Source organism: Oculina patagonica, chromosome 4 (genome assembly GCF_052425735.1).
Source record: "Oculina patagonica isolate OP01 chromosome 4, crgOcupat, whole genome shotgun sequence".
Lineage (NCBI taxonomy): Eukaryota > Metazoa > Cnidaria > Anthozoa > Scleractinia > Oculinidae > Oculina > Oculina patagonica.
In genome coordinates this window covers 63,772,526-63,791,892 of record NC_135761.1, presented here as the reverse complement: position 1 = coordinate 63,791,892, position 19,367 = coordinate 63,772,526, and the positions used below count along the sequence as shown (strand labels likewise).

At 39.5% G+C, this 19,367-nt stretch overlaps 1 protein-coding gene across 1 annotated transcript; it reads left to right on the top strand.

Moving 5' to 3' along the window:
* The first annotated feature begins 1,088 nt into the window (after positions 1-1,088).
* Positions 1,089-19,107, top strand: LOC144651086 (vinculin-like). The gene is made up of 20 exons (XM_078510960.1): positions 1,089-1,282; positions 2,342-2,449; positions 2,845-3,016; positions 3,906-4,220; positions 4,557-4,781; positions 5,490-5,635; positions 6,164-6,356; positions 6,832-6,977; positions 9,048-9,210; positions 9,857-10,008; positions 10,582-10,774; positions 11,072-11,133; positions 11,422-11,557; positions 11,922-12,013; positions 12,493-12,601; positions 13,357-13,508; positions 15,433-15,548; positions 15,716-15,854; positions 16,216-16,306; positions 17,455-19,107. The coding sequence occupies exons 1-20, from the start codon at positions 1,226-1,228 to the stop codon at positions 17,595-17,597; spliced, it is 2,910 nt and encodes a 969-aa protein (XP_078367086.1). The 5' UTR covers positions 1,089-1,225; the 3' UTR covers positions 17,598-19,107.
* Positions 19,108-19,367: the final 260 nt, after the last annotated feature.

Sequence of the window (19,367 nt, the reverse complement as noted above, 5' to 3'; positions counted from 1 at the left end):
AGGGCTATGTACGGCTATGTAGGGCTATGTAGGGCTATGTAGGGCTATGTAGGGCTATGTACGGTTATGTAGGGCTATGTAGGGCTATGTACGGCTATGTACGGCTATGTACGGCTATGTAGGGCTATGTAGGGCTATGTAGGGCTATGTAGGGCTATGTACGGCTATGTAGGGCTATGTAGGGCTATGTAGGGCTATGTACGGCTATGTACGGCTATGTACGGCTATGTAGGGCTATGTACGGCTATGTAGGGCTGTGTAGGGCTATGTACGGCTATGTAGGGCTATGTAGGGCTATGTAGGGTTATGTACGGCTATGTATGGCTATGTACGGCTATGTACGGCTATGTAGGGCTATGCACGGTTATGTAGAGCTATGTAGGGCTATGTAGGGCTATGTAGGACTATGTAGGGCTATGTAGGGCTATGTAGGGCTATGTAGGGCTATGTAGGGCTATGTAGGGCTATGTAGGGCTGTGTAGGGCTATGTACGGCTATGTAGGGCTATGTAGGGCTATGTAGGGCTATGTAGGGTTATGTACGGCTATGTAGGGCTATGTACGGCTATGTAGGGCTATGTACGGCTATGTAGGGCTATGTACGGCTATTTAGGGCCATGTAGGGTTATGTACGGCTATGTACGGCTATGTAGGGCTATGTAGGGCTGTGTAGGGCTATGTACGGCTATGTAGGGCTATGTCGGGCTATGTAGGGTTATGTACGGCTATGTACGGCTATGTAGGGTTATGTACGGCTATGTACGGCTATGTAGGGCTATGTAGGGCTATGTACGGCTATGTAGGGTTATGTACGGCTATGTAGGGCTATGTAGGGCTGTGTAGAGCTATGTAGGGCTATGTAGAACTATTTACGGCCTTGTATAGCGGTGTATAGATATGTACGGCTAGGTAGGGACATGTATAGCTTTTGTATGGCCATTTATAGCTGTTTAGTGCTATGTATCCTCTCCTATGTATTCCTTATATGGGATTTAGTCAAACCACTATATGTTAACTACATGACGTATCTACGCGAGAAATGGTAAGGTCCGCTGTACAGACCCCTGGGAATAACGCGGACGTATTTACGGCGACTTGGACATTTTTTTGCGGGGCTGGGTGTTGGAAGGTGTGTTCACCTTCCTGAATGCTTCTCTTGACAAGAATTTCCCTTTTACTTTATTTCTGCCAGCAGTGAAGTCGGAATCAGCTCTTGATCGCTAAAAATGCCCGTGTTCCACACCAAAATCATCGAGTCGATATTGGAGCCTGTCGCTCAACAGGTACGGTGAATATGTTGTGTTCTGTGTTGGACAGATTGTGTACGTGCAGAATTTATTTCGACCTGACTTCACCCATACCAACTGTTTGTTGTGGACCATTTTACGAAAATTGTTTGTTAGTTCAAAGGTTCTCATGCAGAAAAATACTTTAAAGGTTTTGAACTCGAGGTCCTCTGTTTAATTTTTGCGCAAAAATATAGTAAACAATCCTCTGGTCTTCGAAGACCGTGACAGACAAAAAATTTTACGCAAACTACGATTTGCCGGCACGTCTGTACTGTGAAGCCGAAAGAAGCAAAGTGCATCGTGTTTCTGTAAGATAGCTAGTAATAGAGACGAACTGTAAGATTTGACAGTTTTTAGTAAAAGAATTTGTGCGTTTAGTCGAGTTTAAATTTTTCAGGGTCTTTTGTTATTCAAAGTAAACGGTATTTTGAACCAATTGACTGTTCTTTTCATCTCGTGTAAGTTTACACTCGTGAAACCTCTGTCGGATTTTCCCGGGGAAAAGCAAAGGCAGTCAAGTCACTCAGATCAGTGTAATCACAGATCACTAAAAAAATGTTTGAATTAATATACTTTTAATAACATTTTATTACAACATTCAGTGCTGCAGGATCTAAATTAATTAATTTGAGCTAATTGAAGGTTAGAGTGTTTAACTTAGTTTTGTGATCTGTTCGCAAAATGAAATATGAAACTTAATATTTTGATTTTTGAAATTAAGCTGAACAAATTCATGCAACACAAGCTATTTTTGTGCTTAAATGCACCAGATTAGGATGATAAAATCAACCTAAAGGGTTTAATTTTCAAGTGGCAGACAATACAGCCTGACAAATGTTATTACATTAACTAAAGGTCAGCCTAACCTAGCTATTCTTTTGTAATTGTAACAGCTTTAATGTTCAATGGCTGTTGTTTGTTTGAAATATTACAGGACAATTTCTTGTAACGATTGAGATTTGTTCTCATTGGCATTTCTTACAACAGTTGAAAGTTTCTTACCAGTAAATGGGAAAACCCCTTTTGACTCTGTTTTTCTTTATAAATAATTAGGTCTCCACATTGATTATCCTTCATGAAGAAGCTGAAGATGGCAAAGCCATGCCAGACTTGGCTGCACCTGTACAAGCTGTGGGAGCAGCCGTTGAGAATCTTGTCAAGGTCAGTGTCTAGAAATATGCCGTCAGTCTTGACATACAGATCATAAGTTAATTCTGATGCTAGGGATCAAAACTAGAGAAGCCAATGGTGTCCCTTTGGTGCCAGTGCGTTTTAACTCTGGTTTCTGTAGCATGACGTTGCTGGCACACTACCAGGTGGGCCCAGGGTGGGTTAGTGATAGAGTTTTCTGGAAATAGCAAGTCTGGGATAGGGACCACCTGTAACCTAATTCTTTCTCACCACGAGTCTCCCATAGCTCAGTGGTTGTAACATCCAACGTATATCTGGAAGGTCATTGGTTAAACTCCTATGTAATTGGGGGCTCAGAATTGAACTTGACAGCACTTCTTTATTTACTTAATATATTAATTTATTGTTTTCTTTATTCTTTTAAGGTGGGTAAAGAAACAGCCTCATCAAGCAAAGATCAAATCCTCAAGCAAGAAATGCCACTTGCCTTTAAAAGAGTTGAAGAGTCTTCCATATTTCTTGTTGAAGCCTCTCAGATTCTGAGAAGAGATCCTTTTTCATCTGAAGCTCGCAAAAAGTTAATAGATGGTGCCAGAGGTATATACAGTTGTTAAACTTAAGCTTTGGTGTACTATTAAACTATAATTTAAATAGATTTAGTCAAGCCTAAGAGTGGAGCTCTCGTTTATTTTCTTTACCCTTTTTGTAAATCCGAATTTATTGACCATTGACAGAAAAATATCGGACTTGAGCCTGTGATCCAATGCAAACCATTACTTGGTTAGCAGTAAACTTTAAAAAAAATCGACCTTGATTAGTTATATATCTGAGCCTGCAATATAGTTATGTGATACTAGTCAGTAGATACCTTGTTTTGACAGCTGTCAATTGACCATAACATGGATGTCCAAGCTGAAGTTAACCTTAACCTTAACCTATTTCTGGAATACGGCCGTCATGTTGGGGTGACGTACATTGTCGTCGCTAGGTGCACGTGCCTGTGCATGCAAACCATGCCACTAGCCATGATGACCATAAAAAACCAAAAACATGGTTCTGTAAATTTTCTATGGGTGTGGGGCTCTGCTCTGTGGCCCTTTAGGTCACTGGGAGCTCTGCTAATAATATTCTTAACCTCAAAAGTATGTACCATGCACCTTTTTTATGTGAGACAACAACCCATTTCCAACGAGGAGTTTAATTGACATTATCTTGTTATTTGATGGTTTTCAGTCTTGTTTTTGCTCATTTCTAGTTGTTTGATTCACCCTCCCTCCCTCCCTGGGGCTCCTCTCAAGTCCTCAGGTCCACTCAATCCATTCAATAAAGATGCCCAAAAAGGGATCACTGGCTGCTAATCTTGTCTGAGAAGGTGCGCAGGGAGGGACTTTGCGATAATCAGAAAAAAATAAATAAAAAAATAAAACAAGAAATTGACCGTGCTTGGCACATAACACTTGAATTGTATTATTTGGTGTTGTTTCAGGAATTCTCTCTGGTACCTCCGCATTACTTCTGACATTTGATGAGGCAGAAGTGCGTAAGATTTTGAAGGTGTGTAGAGGAGTACTTGAATATCTCTCTGTTGCTGAGATTGTTGAAAGCATGGAGGAGCTTGTGACATTTGTCAAGAACCTAACACCTGGAATCACTGAAATGGCAAAAAAGGTTGAAGCTCGCATTGAGGAGTTGACTCACCAAGATCATGCTGACATGTTGAAGAAATCTTTAAATACCGTTAAAGCCATGTCAACCCAGTTGATCACTGCAATCAAGACTTATGTGTTGACTGTACAAAGAGGTAATGAATGGTGGACTTAAAAGAATACAATTTACTAAATAATATCTTCGCTGTCTACAATAACATTCAAGTAGCCTTCAACCACCATTCTGAATAAATTGTTATTTCTTAATTAACACTTGCACCCAAAAATCTCTCCTCCCAAACCTGAATTTACTGTTTTTTGTTAATTTATAATATTGACAGCAGCACTTAAGAGTAAAATTGAACAACATTAGTCTCAGTCAACTTAAGATTTCTGTCAACTTAATGGAAATTTGGGTCGAGTTTGTCAGTAATGTATTGCAAAGTACTGCTTTCAACATGTTATGTAATGGTGAAACTATTTCTTTGCAGGAGGTCAAAACATTGCGGAGGCTCAAGAATACAGAAATTATGTGGTTGGCAAGATGTGTTTTGAGATCAGTGAAATAATACGAGTATTGCAGTACACCACGTATGAAGAGGAAGGTGGAGATGACCCACTAAATGACATGAAGAAAGCTGTGTCTCTTTTTGACAGCAACATGGGGCCGGCCATGAAATGGGTCAGCACGCCGACAGAGTCAGCAGGGGGGTTAGGTGAGGATCTAAGGGGGTGGGGTGGGGCAGTGGGTTGAGGACAGCTTAAACCTTGGTCTGAGAGGATACATTCTCTCTGTTTTGGCAAAACATAATGTTCTGACTAATAGTCGAGACATCATCAAGAGTTGCTTTCATGTTATAACAGCCTTTCTGTAGCCATCTAAGGTCTAATAATTATTTCCAGCTCACATGTATCTGTCGCTTGGCAAGTTATTTTATTTATCTCTTCTGACAGTACTACTTAGTGCTATTTCTTTCAGTAGTTCAACCTACTAGTACAGTAGAGCTATGTATTTGTGAGCTCGATACTGAACTCGCTATTTTTGGCTATAACACGATTGCACATGTATTATTTCAATGAAATATCAATGGTTTTAATGCAAATGTAGGTCCACGGCATAAAAGCATGACACGTGACATCAGAAAATAAGGAGGGAGGGGTGGGTGAATTATTAAAAAAACGGCCAGAGAAACAGGGCTTATTTGGATTTTTGGTCGCTCTAACTGTATCTTTGTATAAAGATGACAGTGTTTTGTGACAGACAATTTTAGCTGTGTTTAAATCAGCTTTTGTAAACTCACTTATTAAATGCTCTTCATGCATGTCACGCATAAGGCTGCCTCCTTTCAAATCCCGGCTAGAAACTGCCCATGGCAGAGTTTATAACTAACTAATGTCACCTATGTTTCATTCTCCTTGGATAGGTGAGAAGGCTGTGAGAGAATGCATTGCACAAGGTCGAAAATTTGCTGATGCTAGCCAGGGATCTGATAAAGGAAGGATAAGGAAAGTTTGTGATGACCTTGATCGATTGATGGGAGATTTGGCAGAGTTAAGAAGGCAAGGAAAAGTGAGTACTGACTGTTGAAAGTAATGCTTTGCTCAGAGTAGAGAACCTAGAAAGTAACACATTAAGAGTTTTAAGTGCAGCCAGACTGCAAACCAGGTTCTTTGAATTCTGTTAGTAGATAAAGCGGTAGGGACCGGTGAAGCCATGCCAGATAAACTTATCTACATTGTATGTCAGCACTAGGAGCATTTCTACTCCCCCCTGGATGAGATTATAGTTCCATGCAGTTTACCACCAGCCCTTTATTCATTTATTAACCTGGGTGAAGAGAGGCACTGTGAGAGTAAAATGTAATGCCCACCCCCCCCCCCCCTCTCCACAAAAAAAGAATACCATTACCCTGGACATAATCCCAAACCCAGACAACTCAATACAGAGTCTAGCACACTTAGTTAACCTTTTGGCCACCATATGTCCTACTATCAATCTGGAGTACATTCTATTAGCTATGAGGACAAGAAATCTCCAACGTTACAATGGCGATTAGGGCTGGACCATGTACTGAGGGTTTTAAAAATCTTTCCTAAGGGAACATCACCAGAAGGTCAAAGACTTAACAAGGAAGTTGCCAAGCAGTTGGAAGGTTTAAATGCCGAAATGCAACATGCTTTGTTACAACAAGAACAGTCTGGTGTGCGCAGACCAGCCAACACCTTTGTTGGCAAAATGGATCAGGTACACCAGTGGATGAACAATCCGTCATCAGACCGTACTGGTTTAGGTGGGTGTACTGTGCATGTCTTTGTGACAAAACTATAAGCCAGGGAAATTCTGCTTGCCCTGGGTGCCATCTTGCTCTGCTTTCTGGCCATTGCATAATAAAAACTGTGATGGCCCGTGACAATTTTTATGCAATGGCCTGAAAGCAGAATTTGCCCTGGCTTATTCTATTATTCTTTTGTCACAAAGACACACCTTTTTCCAACATAATAAGAAAAGGAGCAAACAAAACGACGTGATAATTATACGTGATTTGACCATAAGATGATAATGTATGGTAATGGAGCAAAGATAATGAAAGTACTAGTTGGAAACCTGATCCTGGCATACCATACCAATCCCTATTAAACTCAATTAATATTTAATTCCACAAAAAAATCTCATACATCAAGGTCCAAAGGGTTTTTTGAGGGTGAGATTTGTGCTATAGAGGGATTATTTTAATTTGGTATAATATTACTTGATTCTGTTGCCAGGTGAACGGGCCGTTCGTGAGTGTATAGATGAGGGGCGTGCAGTAGCAGACAAATGCTCTGGTCCAGAAAGGAGTGCAATTTTGCAGCTTTGTGATGAACTTGATCAGCTTACTAATGAACTTGCTGATATGATGAGAAGAGGAATGGTAGGTTGTTGTTTTGGTTAGTTTGATTGTGATAAGGTGTACAGTGTACAAAATGAAGTACATTGTAGGATATATGGAATGGGGTATTGTGTATGGGGGATGTATTGCATATGGGGGCCAGGGTGGGTATTTTACTATTAGCTATGACGGAGAGAGTTATTTATTCATATGGATCTGGCCTATTGGGAAGGCGTTTTTAAGGGAAAGTCAGTACTTTGAATATGGGTAGAGGTATTAACATTACTATGGGGGACGAAATTATGTAGGTTTGAGGGTGGAGTGGGCATTTACTTTCAGACAGGTGTTACCTATGAAGAGACGCATGATCTAGGGGAAAGTTGTGTCAGCTATGAAGAGAAACACTATCTGCACATGTGGGGGAGAAGTATTATTGCCAACGAGTCAGGCCTTCTGGAAGACCAGAAGGCCTGACGAGGCGGCAGAGTATAGGGCCGCGAGAAGATTTGTATATGCGAAAAAAATCTCAGAAACACTCCAAATGTCAAGTAATGTAAGTAATGTAATGTAATGTAAGGTAGATCGTGACGACACAATTTCTGATGTTTTTAGCCAATCCGTTCAACAGAATCTGTTCAGCACGTGCACACTTTGTTGTAGTTTGGCCAATCAGCGAGCTACTAATTTGTTCAGCACGTGCACGTGCATGATTCATTGGCAACTAAAATTCCCAGACAAGATGCATCTCAGATAACAAAGAGGTTTCAAATCTGTTCGCTTCAAAAAGCCAAAATTCCTGAACTAGAGATTGAAATACGAAAGAAACTTGAATTAACTTGTTTAGAATTTAATTTCATTTAAGACGAAGGCAAAAAATAATTTCCAAAGCTTCAAGATTTCCAAAGCTTCGAAAATTTCGAAGTCATACAAATTTGCATGCGTAATTAAGTTAGGTCTGGCTAAGTAAACAACACAGATTTTATCAATCAGAAGAGAGTTTTATTTCGTTTCTCGAATTTATAAAATAAATTCCCTATACTACATTTTTTCCTGGATACTCTGGCGTTTTTTTCCTCGGGAAACAGGGCCTTTAATTTTTCTAAAAGCTGGTTGCCCGAACGCAATTTGCAGTGTCTCGACAGCAACAATTCAACGTGATATTTGAGACATCACGCATTGCGCGTGATGAATTATTCTCGGAATAATAAAATAAACTTGTTCATCTTTGGCCACAAACTTGTCCGACCAGGCTTTTACCTTTTAAAACCTCAATTTTTTTGAATACTTATGCAACTGCAGTGTGGAAAGTTTGAAATGCTTTGTTTTGGCAAATCTTTGTAAAAGTTTGCTTTTTGTTTCGTAATTTTTTTTTCGTGTTCAGTGGCTCATAGCCACTTTGATTAAGACCTATAGGACTTTAAAACAGCGGAAACCTTTCCAAAATAGCGGCATCAGACAACAATGGCTTGAAACTCTCAAATAGCATGAAGTTTACAAGTTTATTATTTTAGAACTTTTTGTTAGCCTTCATAAAATCGCATTTTATTCCATAAACATTCAAGATTTTCAAAGAAAACGCGCAATGTTTATTGATCGACCAAAATCATAAAGCGTCCCGTTGTACTCGTTGGCATTTCTACCGATAGGTATCACTAGTATATTTGGTAAAGCCTGCTGACATACTAAGTGGCTCATCAGGCCAGAGCTTATCCTGGTTTCTGTAGGATTAAGTGGCTAGGAGTATTTCTATTCCCCTCTGGATGGGATGCTAGTCCATCGCAGGGTTACCCTTAGAAGTAAATTCACCGGTACCCATTTATACACCTGGGCGAAGAGAGGCACTATGTGAGTTAAGTGTCTTGCCTAAAAACACAACACAGTGCCCCAGCCAGGTCTTGAACCCGGATCGCTCATTCCTGAGTCTGGCGCACTAACCATTATGCCACCTTGCCTCATATATTATGTATTAGAGGGTTAGTTCCTGTGGGGAGTGGCATTACCTTAAGGTATACTAGCTACGGGGGAGAGGACTGTGTTTGAGGAGAGGTATTATCTGTAGGGGAGAGGTATAAACAGTAAAGGATTCTTGACCAATTAAATTTTATTTTACAGGGAAACTCCCCCCAGGCAGCTGCCACTGCTCAAAAGATTGAGAGAAAACTGGAAGAATTGAACAACAAGGTGCAGAATGCAATCATCGCACAAGTAGCAGAAGATTTTATGGACACTACAACAAATCTAAAACAGTTGGAGAAAGCTGCAAGGGCTCCACCAGGTGACATTCCAGTCTGATTAACATCTAACTTCTCCTTACAATATTAATACATGGTCAAGCAGTCAGGTGATGAGAATAAAGAAAATCATCAACTAGAGAATATTTATTTTTCTATGCTTGATAAGCCACAGAAAATGTTCTCCAAATCTGAATTACTTAAAAACTTTGAGTGGTTCTGCAACGGACAGAAGATGTTAAGTTCCGCTTCATTGCTTGTTTTTGCAACAATTACACCAAAATACTGGCAAAAATCAATGAAGTGATCCAAACTTTGTTTAGTATCCATGATCAGAACTTCCTGACAGGAAGAGTACAGAATCCAGGCCAAAATTCTCTGCTAATCGGCGAATCTACTCAATGTATCACAAAAATCCACAATCTTGCACTTTTTAATGCCAAAACATTGATCCACAAACCTATTCACCACCTATAACCTTCTGCACGATGATTGGATGCTCTACCACTGAGCTACAGAGAGACATTTTGGGAGCTGGTCCACTCCCAGAAGTCTCTTATAAGTTAACTCAGCCACGTGTCCAGAAAACTTGTAAATTGTTTTTCTGATTATTTTGTATCACTGACTGGTTAATATCTTTTTCAATTTACATGTAATAGTAGTTCTTGCTCATTGAATATCGATCTGCAGGTACACCTGGACGTGAAGCAGAGTTTGAGAGCAAGGCAGGTGCATTTGAACACCAAGCAAATCAAATCGCTGACACTGCAATTCAACTGGCAAATGCTGGAGGAAATACCAACAAAAGACTCTTGGATCAGATACGACAAAATGCAGAAGAGGTGAGCATGCCACTGAAAGCCCTTACTTCGATCAATATACAAATTCTCTTTACAGACATTCACTCATTTCTTATAGTGTTAGTTAGGAGAAGTTGATTACAGGCACATGGGAAGACTAATATTGGTGATCATGATAACCTACTTCATTCCAACCAGTATGTGGTACTGCTATATGTGTCATATATTTTGAGATATTGATTGCTTTAAAAAGGTTTCACTGACAATAATAAAACAGTTACAAGCCCAAGTTTTCTGTGAGCAAATAGTCAACAACTATTGTTTTAGTGGTAAATCAAGGGGATTACAGTCCAAAACCTACATGCATGTACCATTTTATGTACTTTTAAGCCAAAAATTAAGAAAAAATGGCTCTTTCAAGAGCAACTATCAATGAATAGAAAACAATGGAAATGAATCAGATTCACAGGACTGATTGCAAGAATGAATCAGATTCACAGGACTGATTGCAAGAATGAATCAGATTCACAGGACTGATTGCAAGAATAAATCATACATTAAAAGAAATGCATGGTGTCCAGTAATACAAACTACTCTTTCACACTTTCTTGGCAGCTGAAAGACTGGACTCCACAAGTCTCTCATGTGGCTAAGATCCTGTTGGATTACGGCAAACACTCACCTGGGGATGTGCCTGCTGTGTCTGTCCATTTTGAAAATATGCGTGACATTTGGAAAGAGAAGATGCAGACCCTCACCAATCTGGTTGACAGTGCGACAGACACGGCTAAGTTTATTGAAGCTTGTGGTATGTTGTAGGAAATTTTTGTTCAATTAAGCCTTACCGATATCAATAAATTTGGGCAGAGGGGACTTGAAAAATTACTGAGGAGCAATTGGCATTCCATTTGGGGTAGTATGTAGTACATAGTTTTTGTAATAGGCACATGTCAAGATGGACTTAAGCTTAAGCAGCAATATCAAGTTTTCACAATCCAAACAAATTATATTTGAGATATGCAGAACACTGTTCTGTACATAGTTAATTTGTACAGTGTAATAAGAAGTGTTTACTAAAACAAATACATTGCCAATCTATTTTCAGAAGAGGCAATTAATCGTGATGCAGAAATGTGCAATGCTGCCATGGAACAGGGAAATCCACAGGTATGAAATAAATTGTTACTGAGAATGAAAACATTAACTGCAATTGATTAGTGTTTGTTTTATATCACTGTGAATATGAGACTCAGTTCTGATTTCTATTTGGTAACTAAAACTTACCATGACAATTGGTAAACCTAAGCCTGAGAAAAGCTGTCTATTAGGACCTAAATGGTAATCACAGCTGTTATGACGGTGACACCTATAGTAGTAGGGGGTTTTGCCCTGGGCTAGAACCATTGACACTTAAAGTTATTCATTCAAAGTTATTCAAATGTGTTGTATTGTTAGCTGGTGATTTCAAAAAGTTCCAACATTGCTCGGAGAGCCAAGAGAGTGGTGGATGTTGCAGAAGCGGAAATGGAGAACTCATTAGATCCAGACTATGTTGCAAAGATGGCTGCCGCTAAGGAAAATCTTGGACAGTGTAAGTGTTTTGGGGCAACTCCAATTTGAGTGTCACTTATACTACTTCAGTATAATGTTGTAATGTTAAGATGCTCTTCATGCAGACGATTGGGTACATGGGCTAGTTTAAGCTTTATGCTGCTAACGACATAGCTTTTGTGTCATCTCTAGTTTTTTACATTGAAAAGCATCTGACACAAAGTATAGATCTGTAAAAAGAATACCTTAGATGAAAATCGAATGGAATTTTTAGCCGTGTTGTTCTGATAAAAAGAAGTGCCAAAAAGGTGAATCCTCAAAAGAGGCGAGTCTTCAGCTAAGCAGGAATGGATTATATGCTGGCTGTGCCTTAAGTTCTTACTTAAACAATATTCTTGTAACAGGTATCACACCATTGGTTATTGATGCTAAAGCTGTAGCCACAAATCCTACTGACAGAATCGCACAGAGGAAGCTGAGAGACTCAACAAGGAAGGTAATGTGGATTAATTTCTTTTTAATAGTTCTCCTGATGGATCATTTTTTTTTTACGTTTTGAAGCATTTTTGACGATGGTGTCAGAGGTTTGTAAGGAACGTGTCTGAGCAATTTTGCAAGTGCATTTGACTAAGAAATAAGGAAATGAGTCACTGCTAACTTCATTGTGAAACAGCTGTTGAGGATTGCAAAGTGTCTCTTCTACATGAAGAATGAGCTAATTCCAGACTGCTCCTTGTATCTGAGATGGAACTGGTCCCGACGGTACCCATTTTAGAGAGTTAACTGCATAGTATACAGTCAACTCTCTAAAATGAGCACAGTCAGGACTGGCTCCAACTGTCCATCTTTGAGCTCTAGGTGTCCATCTTAACAGAGAGTTCAAAGAACGGCAGGGACGGGACCAACACCAGGTGTCCGTCTTATAGAGGTGTCCATAAGAAAGAATTGATTTTAAAGTTTTAAATTGAATTGCAGCTCAAAGACGCTGTATCAGGAGTGCGGGTGATCGTGACAGGACCGTCCCAAGCTGAAGAGGAAGAAGACTTTCCTCCACCTCCCCCTGATATCTCAGGTCTTACTATAGGTGAGAAAAAAAATATCCAGAATTAAAGTCCTTACCATTGTGACTTATCAGTTCAGTGAACTGGACTAAGCTCCCACTTGGTGTTCTCCTCAGTTGTATAAATTAGCTCGTAATAACCTAGGCCTGACTAAAAAGTTTGAGTTCAACATGAATTAACACACCGCCTTAGGCACCCTGCAATTTTTTCTTAAAATGCCGTGCTTAATCATAAACTATAAAATACTGTGATCTCAATAGTTCTTAGCACGCCAATAACAAGGTTTCCAATATCAAAGTTCGCTTTCTGTGCCTACTCGCCCTCTTTATTTGGTTCCTTCTTGTGCCTCAATACTCCTATTTTATTTCCTCTCAAAAACAGCTTTTCCCTGCGAACTTTGTCATTGAGACCGTAAATCGCTAAAAAGCTTTTTTTTGTATACATTTTTCCTTGAATTTTGTTATAGTTATGATTAACTGCTAAAAGAACTTCGTCTAGTCCAATTCTTTCTGTAATCATGCTCGTGATAAAATAATTCGGACTTAACACTCATTCCTGTTACCATTATCATTATTGTTGACAGTTTCTCTGTTTTTTTTTTCATCTGCTGTTCGAGAAACGCGCGCAACTTGCACGAGCCAATCAAAATAAAGAAATTTTCCGGCCAATCAGAGTGAGGACTTTTCCCGTGCTTATTACCCGTCACGGGTCTTTGCGTGAATTCTGAGTGGTCCATTTAGCTATTTGATGGCGTTGTAACTCATTTTTGTATGTACAGCTTCACCACCAGTACAAGAAGTGCCACCTCCCCGCCCACCCCTCCCTCAAGAAGCCGCTGCACCACCCCCACCCCGACCACCCCTCCCATCGAACGATATGCAAGAAGCTCAGATGGTTTTGGAGCAACCACCCGAGGACAACAGAATGGCGGTAAGTTTGCCAAAGGGATGGAGATAGCTGATTGAGCGATTAATGTATAAAAATCATTTTCGATTGAATGTCGTAAAACCAAAACCACGCAAGTGAAAATCGTTCTATACAACAAGTAGTTGAGTAAAGTTAAAAAGTTTTGCTATAAGAAGCGATTTTACTTTACAATTAAAATTTGCGGTAAGATATTCGATAAAAACATCATAAACTCCGTTTCAAATTTTGAGAAAAAACGCTGACGTTTCGACGTTGACTTAATCTCATTGTCAAGTCAAGAAAATATGTGATAAAAGGTATAAATACCTAAAATTATATAATAACCTGAATTCTACGCGCGTTTTGATTGGTTCTTACTTATGATCTATCAGAGTACAGACACATGGTTGACGTCACGCGGTGGTGTGACTCGCGCGCGTGATCAGAGTTCGTAGTCCAAATCAGAGTTGTCGGCAAAGTTTTTCAAACTTGCGGGGCCACAGGCAAAGCAAAAAAAAAAAAATCAGCTTAATTACAAATCTTTAGTGAGAAACAATACGCTAAGCATCGTTCACCTTTCGAAGCATTTAACTGGGCGAAACAAGCTTGAAGAAGACAGTGAATTATTCGAGAAATTATCCGAAATCTGTATGAAAGTTTGACCGGTGTTGTAAAGTTGGACGACGCCACGGGAAGCAAACGAAATTGCGGTTGAACGCTTCGGTTAATATGACCGTTAATGCTTACAGATTTGAACAACTTTCCAAATCGGAATAAAGGTTAGTTTTTTCATTGACTTTCAATTGACCATTTTTCTGTTTATTCAATCGGATTAACAATGCTTCGTGTTAACGAAAACTTAATAGTGAAATCAAAACAACTTAGCTCATCGGCACGGCAGCATTGCTCACACAGAAGTGCGCTGAAGTCTTGTGTTATTATATAAAACAAATAGATTTCATTTTGCCGTGGGTCTGTTCAGTAATAGATCACAGAAGACGTCAAAATGTGGTATGAACATCAGTGACCCACTCGGCTAGCGCCTCGTGGGCCACTTCTCTGTTCATACCACATTTTGACGTCATCTGTGATCTATTACTGAACAGACGCACGGCAAAATGAAATCTATTTGTTAAATAGACGATAGGAATTAATTAAGGTGATTCCACGGTATTGCATTGCGCATCCTTTCTGCGCATAAGTTTTCGCGTCATTTAGCGCGCGCACACAGAACACTACGAGATTCCCTTCAGGCTAAGCTCGGTAGGGAAATAAATGGTCGTTTACTCTTAAACGAGCACGGTGACCCCCATTTTTTAATGCATTAATTTAAATGTCAAACTGTTGTCTACAATATATCGCTATTTAAAAAAAAAGTTTAAAATTCTACATTGAGATATTTTAATTTTAATGCCGTAAAAAACACGTTTTTAGGTAGTGCCGTTAACGTGCGCACGAAGCAAATCTTAAATTTCTTTTCTTATCTTAATTCCTGTACAATAAGAATAGTTTTTAACATAAGATCAAAGTCTATTTTGTTGAACTAGACTAATTCTTTAATGAATTTTTTTTTTCTGGAAACAATAGCGATCCCCATTTGGATTATTAGGGTTCCTAATATATATCTCGCGGGTCGTAAATTTGCTATAATGCCCATCCATTTTACACAAAAACTAGCGCGGTGACCCCCATTTTTTATTTCATTTTTTCAATGCTCATAACATAATTGTTACCTGGACCAAGTTTCAGAAAATTTTTAATACTCCTTCTATTTCAGTGGAATCACCTTAAGAAAAGTTGTGAAGTAAAAATTGTTCATTGTCAAACAAACAGTTTAGCACGTATGGAGTCAGCCTGCGACCAAATTTGAATACACAGGCTGACTCCAATACGTGTTTTAAAAAGTTTTACTGACATTTATGCAAACCATTGTTGATTCCATTTCCAGATGGCAGCTCATCATCTTCATCGTGAGGCACTTAAATGGGAAGAAGAAGGAAATGAACTCATCCAAGCAGCTAAACGCATGGCCATACTCTTTGCTAAGATGTCGCAGTTTATGAGGTAATGTTGATTGAACAGTTTCGTTCTGTCCGTTCCGTCAAAAATTATAATTATCAAATTTGTTGTTTTAAACGAATGCAAAGCGTAGAAGGAAGCGCGCGGGGCGGGGGGAAGCTTGTTTTTGAGATGTGAAAAACCAATGTTTCTTTATTTCTCTTTGCTTGCAGGGAAGCCGAAGAAGGACAGCCTCAGCGCTCAAAGAAAGAACTGATCGCACTGGCTAAAGAAATAGCAGCCGCTAGCAAAGAAGTGTCAAGATATTCTTCTAAGATCGCAAAAGATTGTCCTGATAAAAGAGTCAGTCAGGTGGGGAAAGTAAAAGTTTGGCCTGGGGGTTGGGGCGGGGGATATGGTGTTGCTTTATTTGGGTATTTGCCGTTATTCTTAATTTCCTCATTAAACCCTAGACGCCCAAAGGTGTGATTGTCAAACATCATTTCAAACTACAGATTTAAAATCTTTGCCAACTAAACACGGCGTATCTTCGAGCTGCTATGTCTTTAGGCCACACTGACCCAGGTAAATTTGAAAACGGAGAAATTTGAAAGGTCAAGTACACTTTCAGATCCACAGTACCGCAGTCCAATAAATAGTAACAGCAGACGCTATTAATTTGAAGTCTTACACATCAAATTTCTTTATTCATGCCATTGTGTTTTATTTTCAGACACTGACTCAAACAATAGAAAGGATTCCTACAATTAGTACTCAGTTAAAGATTGTTTCCACTGTCAAAGCCACGATGATCGGAGCTGACGGTAAACTATATCTTTTTCTTTTGTTTGTTAGTAGTAGATAAAATATGACCGGGAGATCTGTATGGGCGTTTACGAGCCATCGGCTCGCCATTGTAAACGGCCATACAGATCGGACGCGAATATTTAATTCGAATGTCAGACAACTCGCCCCCAGACAACTAGCCCCAGACAACTCGCCCCCAATTTTGCTTACGAGTCATTTTGCTAACGAACAGTTTGCCAAAGTTGTCTCTCTTTGCACACGCTTTAAGAACGAGAAATATTCAGATTTTTACTCTCTTTTACCAAAACACAAGTCGGGGACAAATAATATTGTCTTAAGATTGGGGGCGAGTTGTCTGGGGCGAATTTTCTAGGGGGCGAGTTGTCCGGATACCTTTAATTCTACTTGGTAAATGAAAACAATAAATTAAATGCAAAGTATTGTTATGTGATTCGGTAGAGATCTGTATCAAAAGTTAATTAATACTTATTAGCTGCGCAGGAGTTTGTATCAAAAGTTAATAGGCCATTTCTGAGTTAGCCTTTGCCTCTGTTTCCAAACAAGTCTACGTGCGAAAACCATTCAAATGAAAATGAGTTTGATTTGCCTGAAAATAGACCTGTAGGTGAAACTCATTTTCATATGAAAGGTTTCGCACGTAGACTCGTTTTGAAACAGAGGCAAATTAAAGGGTAACTCGGAAATGGCCTATTCTATTGTTTGATTTGTATTGGGGTTTACAGTTGTGTACATGTGGTGTGAATACTGTGCTTGGATTGGTTTGCACCCTCATGAATAGTTAGTGAATTTAACAATGCAAATTATAAAGAGTCGAGTGCTTTCTTTCACGAGCGATTTTTGTAACTTTAATGAGAGCTGTAGGCAAAAACAATTACCGTAAAATTCTATTTGGACGGAAAACTGTCACTGAGCATTCAAATTCAGAGCAAGCCCCCGATAGAAAACGCTGGAAAATCCGGGTAAACCGCACCACAGCTGGGTGAGGTCTTGCATCTGATTGGGCAAGAAAACATGAACTACGCTCTGATTGGCTAGGTCATTTTGCACGTGATTTTGAGGCTAGGCTCAAGACCACATCTAACGTTCGAGTTCTTTTTTGGTAAAGCGTCCTAAATTAAATATAGTAATCTTTCTTTTCTCTTAGATCCCAAGGCAGATATGGAGGCCACAGAAACTCTAGTCGGATGTGCTGAGAACTTGATGGCAGCTGTGCGACAGGCCGTCCGTGAAACCGAGGCTGCCTCGGTCAAAATGCGCTCCTCCGCAAATTTGTGGAGAAAAAGATAGGCTATGTAAAAATGATTAAAAACGTTTATCTAGGTAGTCGAATAGAGATTTTACTTCAAGAGTTCCGTAACTGACATTTGTCCTAAATGGCGGAGGTTGGACTAGTCATCAGAAACAGAGTGTGTAATAAACTACTACAACAACAACAACAACCATTTTATTTTGTCAGAAATATGAAGTACATAAAAACAGCATAAACAAAATTAACTTAATTAGCCAAGACTACTCAGAATAGTAAAAACTAAACGAGGTGAGTAGTTACAAAGATTTAACTCAACAACATTTATGCGAGATATAAAACGCTGCCTTTAGAAAAATATTATTTTGGTCTAAACACGGCTTTGACCTTATTCTAGCCCGAGCTATTTTCACTTTATTGATAGTAAATTAATGATGGCCATCACTCTATAGTAGTTAAACTTTACGGCACGATGTTACACGTTGCTATGATTTTGACCCCTGCAGTAGTCTGCTGGTAAATCCGCACCTAACTCATATTTAAGCAAAGTACGAGCCAAATTTTATCGTGTGATTCTTGCAAAAATCGCCAACATGAAGATTGCACAGTGAGAGATAAATAGTTTTCATTTTTCAATCAAAATTATGCCTGTTAAAAAGCAAACATCTTTAATAATGAAAAAATGAAAAAATGTGGATAGGTCTAAAAGGAAACGAACGAATCCTGCCTTAAACGTTACAGTATTTTCTGATACAGACTTTCGTATAGCTCTTGCCGCCCGGCTATACAACTGTCTGCGACAAAAATATTTTCAGCTCCACATTCAAGTTCAACTTAGCCCTCTTCTAGTTTACCAGTTTAAAATGTAACAGCCTCTGTGCATTTATCGTATTTGGTTGTCGCCCGAAATGTCTAACAGTGACCAGTGATGTCAGTGAAAGGCACGTGTTTAGTTAGAAGAGAATACTGCAGTTGATTTTGCTAGATAATTAGCGCTAGTCGATTTAGTAATGCTTCTTTGTAGGTACAACTAAATAAAATATAGTTTGTCCATGATTTTCATCGTTTGTAAATTCCGTAAGAAACTTTCCCATTGTCATTGCTAGTGGGAAGTTTTTACGTCATTGTCGCTATGACAACACCCACGTTGCTTAGCAACATGCCAAACAGGTGTTTGTTTCACCCGACAGTATAATTGTTTCACAGCGTGTATCTCCTTCAGCTTCTGGAAAGCCTGGGGGGATTTGTGGTTTCCTTAGCAGCCGTTATTTGGGTTGTCACTACGCTTCTCTCCAGAATCGTGGCGTGACAAATCAGTCAAACCTCTCCTTGCGGTCACCTCTATATTACGGTCAGTTCACTTGGTCCCAGAGAAACTAAAAATCATGATCTCTAGCTCTATGATACAGACACTCAGCTCTGCCAGTTGGTGTCCGTATCAAAGAGGTTCGACTGATAAGTCTGCGATGGAGACGTGGGAGGGGTAGGTAGGGATTTTAATTGTTTCCTTTGATAGGCCGATAGTAGCTAATAAAAGGTTTTTTAAGGAAATGCGTTGTCTCTTGTTGGAAGTAAACCCTGCAAGCTTTCGTCGCTCTGATTTTTGCCGGGTCTACCTTGTTTCACCACGAGTCAACTGTCCCAGGGTCTCCAAGGAGGGAAGCTTCTATGTCTGATTAACTCCCATTTTGCCTGATAGGTTTTGACACCGAATTCAAGAACTTTGAGTGCGCAGGACTTCAATAATCTCGGGAAAATGACAATTTGAAAAGAAGTTATTGAATTATTCATACTGATACTCATAGGCGTAC

What these genes read in the sequence shown, in the direction of transcription:
- LOC144651086 (XM_078510960.1), top strand. Translation starts at nt 1,226, where the DNA reads ATGCCCGTGTTCCACACCAAAATCATCGAGTCGATATTGGAGCCTGTC. An exon ending in TGGAGCCTGTCGCTCAACAG is followed by an intron (nt 1,283 to 2,341) that starts GTACGGTGAATA and finishes ATAAATAATTAG; the next exon opens with GTCTCCACATTGATTATCCT. An exon ending in TACGACAAAATGCAGAAGAG is followed by an intron (nt 10,009 to 10,581) that starts GTGAGCATGCCA and finishes CTTTCTTGGCAG; the next exon opens with CTGAAAGACTGGACTCCACA.